This window comes from Meleagris gallopavo, chromosome 1 (genome assembly GCF_000146605.3).
Source record: "Meleagris gallopavo isolate NT-WF06-2002-E0010 breed Aviagen turkey brand Nicholas breeding stock chromosome 1, Turkey_5.1, whole genome shotgun sequence".
Taxonomy (NCBI): Eukaryota; Metazoa; Chordata; class Aves; order Galliformes; family Phasianidae; genus Meleagris; species Meleagris gallopavo.
Genome location: NC_015011.2, coordinates 88,338,456 through 88,346,432, shown reverse-complemented (window position 1 = coordinate 88,346,432; position 7,977 = coordinate 88,338,456). Strand labels below are relative to the sequence as shown.

Genomic DNA, 7,977 nt, shown 5'->3' with positions numbered 1-7,977 from the left:
TTTCCTGAACGGCTAAATATGATGTGAAACAATGTGAATTTTGTTTTAAGTCCCTTCAGGAATTCCCAAAGGGAAGAACTGAGACATAGTCAGACCTGCAGGGCTGTGAGAGGGGTAGTTACAGACATCAGCTATTGGAATGAAGGAGGTAACATCTGTTCTTTCTAGGATGGGAAGCCTGTGATCTGAAGCCAGGTAGGGAGCACTAAATAGTTTTCCCTTGGCTGCAGCGCACACAAGCGGGGCTGGTGAAGGAGGTTATGCTTGGTACCATAACCACACTACCACACAGGTGTCCCTCTTGTGTTTAGAAACAGTATTCTGTCACCATACAGGTTTACAAAACGTCCTTTGGTGAACAAGTTATGCACATTTCTTTTCATTACAGATTACAAATACAATTTCAAACAAACTTAGTTTTTCTTTCCTTACAGACTTCTGAAGGTGTACCAGAAAAGGTCTTCAGAACGTTAAAGGATTTAATATATAACTATGAAAAGCCAAACCAAGGGCTAGTAACAAAGCTTCGCTACCCAGTCAAGAAAACAAGCTCCTCACGAAGAAGCCAGAAGTTCAAGTTAGGAAATGATGACGTTTATGATGGTGAGAAATCTAGTTTAGTCTGTCATTTCATTAAGACAACAATTGCATTGACAGGTGAATAACTGTTATGTATCCTCTGAGACAAGCTTGCATGGACAGAAATTCAAGATCCTTCCTTTTTACGTTCACTGGAAACTGCTTAGTTCTAGGTCACAGGTTACATACATTCATCCACCATAAATTAACAGAATAAAACTAAAAAAGATACAGATGGCAAAGCATGGTATTGCCCAAAACTCACTCCATGAGTATCAGTGCTCTTAGACTACAGAAGACTAAGAAACAGTTTTACGCAATGTGGTTCTGGCAAGCTGACAGGCCCTTATATTTCAGTGAGAGTTGAGGCTGTCCTTTGTTGTCCACGTCAAAAGCTACTTTTATACCAAAATCTAGCTTGTAGATTATTCTGATTTGTGTTAGAACATGACCTTTTTTAGTTATCATGTTGAAAATAAGAAGTATACATCCTTGTGCTCAGGATCACAGATCTGGAATCAGACAATTTAGTCGCTGGGGTTGCACTACTGGTCATTAGCTAGCTTTTAATATTGTGTTCTAGACCAAGAACCACTTTTCTGAGGGTGGCTACAAGTGTTCTGTTTCTGCCTTTTCCCTGGATTCTAAAAAAAAATAACAACAATAATAAAAACTCTAACAAGGTCTAAGATGGTTTTTCGAGCTCTCCTCCCAGCTAAGGGCTTTTCTGTTGGGGATATTTTCTGTTGGGGGTATCTAAAGAACAAAAGCTGTCTTACACTACAGTCATAGCTACCTGTGCTACTGATCTGAATTACAGACCATATATGATTTAGGACATTTAACTTTGTCAGGAAAACAGGGTCTCATGTGGATACAACCATTTAATTACAGAGCTTGCTGATTTAGAAAGGGCAATACCGGCTTTGCTTCCACATGTGGAGTGGCCTGGAAGGCCCAGTCCATAGGAAACTAAGTCTAAACACTAGTTCTGAAATAGCAGACAGAATACTGAGAAGTCAAACTGAATTAACAGTATCTACATAGCAACATGACAACATGACAACATGCCATCTTGCTTAGAGGAGTCTTTCAGAAAAGCAATTAGCAATGACAAGATCTGCTTTTTTCTTTATTTCTTTACAGAAATTGATGAAAGTGATTATGTTGATGTCTTACCTTGAATGATCTGCAACCTGATGAATTGGAAAGACCCCATCTTAGGCTGTGCCACAGCACATCAACTGGAGAGAATTAACAGTTGGACATTCAAAGCTACGTATCTATACCTCTGGAATTAGTGCCTTTTGTAGATTAACAGAGCAACTGCATTTTGCCCCAGTAGGCCCAACACAAAGTATTTTTTGTGCATCATTAGGAGAATTAGTTTTCCTGACATGTGGATAAGTATATGGGGGAAAGGGTGTGCATAATTGTTTGCTTGTGTATGTGTATTTGTTGTTTTTTTTTTTTAGCAAACAGTCCAAGATGCCTATTGCTGAAACGTACAATCTGTTATTTTATAAATCATATATCTAAAGACAGCTGTCAAGTAGATGGGGCCAGGGTCTTTACAGTGGTGTCCAGCAACAGGAAAAGGAACAATGGGCACAAACTGGAACACGGAAAGTTCCATATGAACACGAGGTAGAACTTTTATACTTTGAGGGTGACAGAGGACTGGCACAGGCTGCCCAGAGAGGCAGGTTTCTTCTCAGGCGATATTCAAGATTTGTCTGGATGCTTTCTTGTGCAACCAGCTGTAGAGAACTGCTTTAGCTGGGTTTGCACTCAGGGGTGTCCAACCTTTTGGCTTGCCTGGGCCACACTGAGTGAAGAGGAATTGTCTTGGGCCACATGTAAAATATATAATATAGTTAATTTATATAAGAAGCAATTTTTTTTTAATTAAAATATAGGAAAAAGAGGACAACAAAATAAATTCAGTAGGTCAGACATACACAGACCAGATAATCTCAGACATCTCTTCCAATCTCTATGATTCTGTGATTTTGTGAATTTGTGAATGTTAGAAAGCATTGTGAAGATAATAAATGAATGTTCATATGCAATAGCGTATGGCAAAACTGATATATGATGATAGAAAATATATGCAATAAAAATTCCATTGACATCATTTGATGCTTAAAACTTCTAAATTCTGTTATTTTGTTTGGGATGTTACTTCATAGTAGGGATATATGGGTAGTATTTCAGCTATGTCAATTTGTATGAGTATTTGTATTAGTAATATCAGTTAAATTTCTTTCTTATTAATACCAGATAGATTTATTTCTTATTATGTATCTTTATTGTTTATTGAACGACTTTCCTTAGCAGGGTCTGTTGTGTCACGATAAGGGGAAATGGTTTCAATCTAAAAGCAGGGACATTTAGATTGGACATAAGAAGTTTTTTACAGCGAAGGTGATGAGGTTGCCCGAAGAGGTGGAGGATGCCCCATCCCTGGAGACAACCAATGTGAGGCTGGGCGGGGCTTTGAGCAACCTGACCTAGCTGTAGGTGTCCATTCATTCATTGCAGAGCCTCAAACTGGGTTATTATGCGTCAGACTGCGGTATCACTGAGCAGCTCGATGTTTAACTGCATGCAACACTACCGATTTTACTCAGGCAAACTAAGGTCCATCCCGACAAAAGAGCCTCACGAGGCAGAACGACAGACCACACCATGACACCGCCCCTGCCACTCCCATTCCGTGCCCCCGGCAGGAAGATGGCGGCGCTGCCTCCCGCCGTGCCCCGCGGGTAGGCGGGCACTCCCGTTCAGTGGGCGCTGCCATCAAAATGGCGGCGGCGGCGGGAAGTACGAATGGGGTTTGCCGCTCGCTCCTCTGAGGGAACGGTTCGGGGCGTCATGGATGTTTCAGGTTGCATGAAGTCCCTGCTCCTGGCAGCCACGCAGTACCGAGCTGCTAAGACGCCATCCAACGCTGCTCTGGTCCAGCGCAGCCTGGAGGTGAGAGCGGAGCGGCTTGCTCTGAGCGAGGGGTTGGCCGTGGCGTTCGTTTTCTCGAGCGTGGGAGCGTGAGCGGCTCCTCTCGGCACTGTTCAGTGGCCGGCCGCGGCTGGCTCCTCTCCGTGGCGGTCGGCCTGGGCTCCGAACTGCCGTGGGCTCGGCCGACTCAGCCTCGAGGCGGCCGTGGCCTCCCTCTTGGCTCAGCGGGTGGAGATTGAGAAACCCCCTGTTGGGGTTGTCTCCTGCGGGGTGGGGGAGGGAGAAACAGCTTATTTTTGTCCCTCGTGCTGTTACTTTGTCCTTTACCGTAGCGTTTTATGCTGTTTTCATATATATATGCACACAGATGTACTGGATGTTTACGTATGTGTGTGGTATTCACAGAAGTCAGGCATGCTTCTACTCTCTAAACACTGGCCCACGAGGATCATTTTGATTTCCCAGCTTAAAAATACAGTTTGAGCTATGAACTTGCCTTGTACCTGCCTTTAGCTGGTTTCAAGTGATGTGTATTCAGGGATGTCTGCTGCTGTAGCCACCCATACCTTTCCCTGTCCTGATGCAGCCCTTACAGCGGGCATGGTACTGGGATAGTGACTAAGCTGCTTCATCTGCACTACCTTTCTCAAATACAGATTTTCTTAAAAATCGTTGTTACTAAAACATCAATATAGAAGATTTGGCATAAGCCTTCAAGAACTGGGTAGATGTGGCACTGAGGAACATGGTTAGTGTGTGTGTGTGTTGCTCAGGTTGGAAGGGACATTCAAGATCATTAAGTCCACCCGCAACCTAACCATACTATCCTAACTCTAACAACCCTCTGCTAAATCATGTTCCTGAGCATGTTCCTAAATGTTTTTTAAACACATTCAGAGATGGTTACTCCCCACTTCCCTGGGGAACCTATTCCAGTGCTTAACAACCTTTTCTGTAAGAAAGTTTTTCCTCGTATCCAACCTAAACTTACCCTGGCACAACATGAGGCCTTTTCCCCTTGTCCTGTCACCAGTGAGAAGAGATCAACCGTGCTCTCACTGTAATCACCTTGCAAGTATTTGAAGAGAGCAATAAGGTCTCCCCTCAGCCTTTTCTTTCCCAGTTCCTTCAGTCTCTCCTCATAGGGCATATTCTCCAAACCCTTCACAAGCATTGTTGCCCTTCTTTGGACCTGCTTCAGCACCTTTTTCTTTATTGAGGTGCCCAAAACTGAACACAGTACTCAAGGTGGGGCCTCACTAAAGCCGAGTACAGGGGCAGGATTACTTCCCTAGTTCTGCTCATCACACCATTCCTGGTACAAGCCCTTGGCTTTCTTGGCCACCTGGGCATGCTGCTGGCTCATATTCAGCTGACAGTCCATCAATACACCAAGGTCCCTTTCTGTCAGGCGGCTTTCTAGCCAGTCCTCCCCAAGCCTGTAGGGTTGCCTGGGGTTGCTGTGACCAAAATGCAGGACCTGACGCTTGGCCCTATTGAAACTTATTGTTTACCTTGGCCCATCAATCCAGTTATCGATCCCATCGATACAGATCCCTCTGTAGTGCCTTTCTCCCCTCTGGCAGATCAACACTCCCTCCCAACTTAGTGTCATCTGCAAACTTACTGTGGGTGCACCTTGATCCCCTCATCAAGATCATCGATAAAGGTGTTGAACAGAAGCAGCCCCAGTGCCAAGCCCTGGGGGACACCACTTGTGACCGGCCACCAACTGGATTTAACTTCATTGATCACAGCTCTGGGCTCAGCCATCCAGCTGGTGTTTCAACAAGCAGAGCGTGTGCCCATCCAAACAATGGGCAGCCAGCTTCTCCATGAGGATACTGTGGAGGACAGTGTCAAAGGCTTTACTGAAGTTCAGGTAGACCACATTAACAGCCTTACCTTTATCCACTAAGCGGGTCACCTTGTTGTAGAACAAAATCAGGTTTGTCAGACAGGATCTACCATTCATAATCTTTTCCAACCTCAGTGATTCAGTGATTAACTTCCTTCTCTGGTCTATTGTAGAAAAGTACACAGAGGATATGAAGAAAAAAAAAAAAGTTACATTGTCCTATCATGCATATATAACACAAGTCCAATTACGTGCAGGTCTGTCACTTTTAATATCCCCGTAAATGGGCTTTCCTTTAACTCAGCATTCCATTTTTCATTGTAAGCATAGTGTTCTCACAAAACAGCACCAATCTATTACTACTTATCTTCAAGCAGAATAAAACCATTTTATTTCAGTCCAGTTCTTCAGAAAACAGGTTATTGAGTTGAAGTACCAGAGATGTATACAGAGGAGTGAGACCTAGCAGTTAAGTAATTGAGATTTTTTTCTCCTTTTATCTCTAGGTAATCTCAGGACTGAAGCTTAAAAGATTATTTGCTTCCAACCAGATTCTACCAAGTGAATGTCTTAATTGCCTAGTAGAACTCCTTGAGGACGCTAATATAGATCCTTCTCTAACATTGTCTTTGGTGACTTTACTATCACAGCTAGGTAAGATTTGCATTTTAACATTAATCTTGTGTCTTAGAAAGAGAAGACAAGGCAGGTGTTGATTCTGTGGCACGTGTGATGAACTTCTTAGGAAAACCAAAGGTATGAAAAATAAATAGCTCTTGAAGTGCTTGCCTGATCCACTAGACAATACATACAAGATCAGATAAAGGTATTAAACCACTGTTCAAAACAGATTTGAAGTCGTTATTGTGAAATGACAATGTTTCATATTTGTCAGAATTCTCTAAGACTCACGTGCTTCAAATTTCCCCATTAGAAAACAGATCCTAGAGCCTTTCATTTGTTTGTTGGGATTGATTTTCTTTCATAGAAGTGTGACTTCTTCATTTATCTATGGAGCTCTGTGCTCACCATAACTGCATATGTAGGTTATATGTATGAGTAAAAAATTCTCTTATCCCTCAACTTCGGCTTTCTTGTTAGATGTGGGTAGTTCTTTGAGATTTAAGTTGTTTAAGATGACCCGTTTTTTATCTTCTCTTTTTTAATGATTACTGTAAAATGATATGTTGTTGGGCTTCGTAAGTGTATTTCCCAACCTCTTGGATCTGGAAAACTTTAAGAATCACTTCTCCTCCAATTGATCTGTTGTTTTATCTGTCTTCCTTGTTTGCTATGTCTTTTCTGAGACTAAGCAGAATAGATTTTTTTTGTATTACTACTGCTATATAACCTTATCAAGTTATCAGTTTTAGTCTGCTTGCCTACCTTGGCATGAAGGAGGAAACTAATATCATTGATTTTTGAGCTTTAAAGCTTCTCAAGTGCAGGATTCAAGATTTCAAATAAAGCTTAAACTTTGTTGGATGCTTTCTTCACTGTCCAAAAATTTCAAGGAAAGGTCTTAGTGTTTCAACTGACTGTAAGCTCAGAATTGAGGTGGAGATTCAAGTGTATAGGAGCTGTGATTTGTATTATTTGTGAAATATATATGGAAAACTGAAGAAAGACTTTAGGTTCTTCTTCAGTTGCTAATACAGTAATTGCTTTTGCTATTACATAAGATTGTGGGTTGGTGGGTTTTTTTATTTGTTTCTTTGTTTGCTCTTAAATAATTCTTAAATTCTAGCTTCAGACAATGAGACAAGAGAAGCTCTTCGGGATACCTACAGTCTGATCAATGTGCTGGCAGGAGTGGTTCATCGAAGTTCTACTAATCTTAGTGATCCAGTCTTATTACAGGTAACAGGAACTAATGCTTAATGTTTGCTTACTGAGTAAAAGTTGACAAGCTGGATGTTTTATTTGCTGTGTGAGTCTAGTGTGACAGGATTTTAGCACTGCAGATTCTATGTATTCTATCTGTAATATTGCTTGTGCTTCTTACCTGTTCTAATACATTTAAAGAAAAAAAGAGAAAACATTTTTAAATTGGAAGCTTCCACTGTGTGACACTACTGATTGAGAGCTTAGAAGCTTATTTTTCATTCTGTTTTTCATTTTATTTTTAATTCATTTTAAGGTTCCTAACAAAAATTTGAATATTGTTTTGTCTAATCAGTAGGTTGGCAACTGTGAAAGAGCAAAGGGCTGTGGCTGCTGCTCTCTGGAGGTTTGCAGAGTGTATGTGCCTCCTTCTCTTTGGTCAGTGGTGTCTGCTGTTGAATAAAAGGGACTGTGCTAATGGAAGCCTACTTTTAGGAGCCTAGTGTAGACATCATTATATTATTGCTTTATTTATTTATTTTCAGTGAATAAATTATATCTCCCAGTCCAGTTTCACTAACTTGCACCTATAATTTCTGTATGCTAAACAATGAAGTTGGGCTTTTTTTCCCCCCCCACCACCTTGAATGCATACATATTTTGTCATACGTAGGTTTGAGCTTTCAGCATGTGTTTGCTGGCCATCTATGGTCACCTCTTTTGTGGTCATCTCTTTTCTGAGTAAGGAAAGGAGAGGA

The 7,977-nt window shown here is 41.5% G+C and overlaps 1 protein-coding gene across 1 annotated transcript; it reads left to right on the top strand.

The window, feature by feature from the left end:
• The first annotated feature begins 2,973 nt into the window (after positions 1-2,973).
• LOC104913718 (protein CIP2A homolog) lies at positions 2,974-7,977 on the top strand. Its single transcript, XM_010721153.3, has 3 exons — positions 2,974-3,558; positions 5,902-6,049; positions 7,143-7,977. The coding sequence occupies exons 1-3, from the start codon at positions 3,412-3,414 to the stop codon at positions 7,274-7,276; spliced, it is 429 nt and encodes a 142-aa protein (XP_010719455.1). The 5' UTR covers positions 2,974-3,411; the 3' UTR covers positions 7,277-7,977.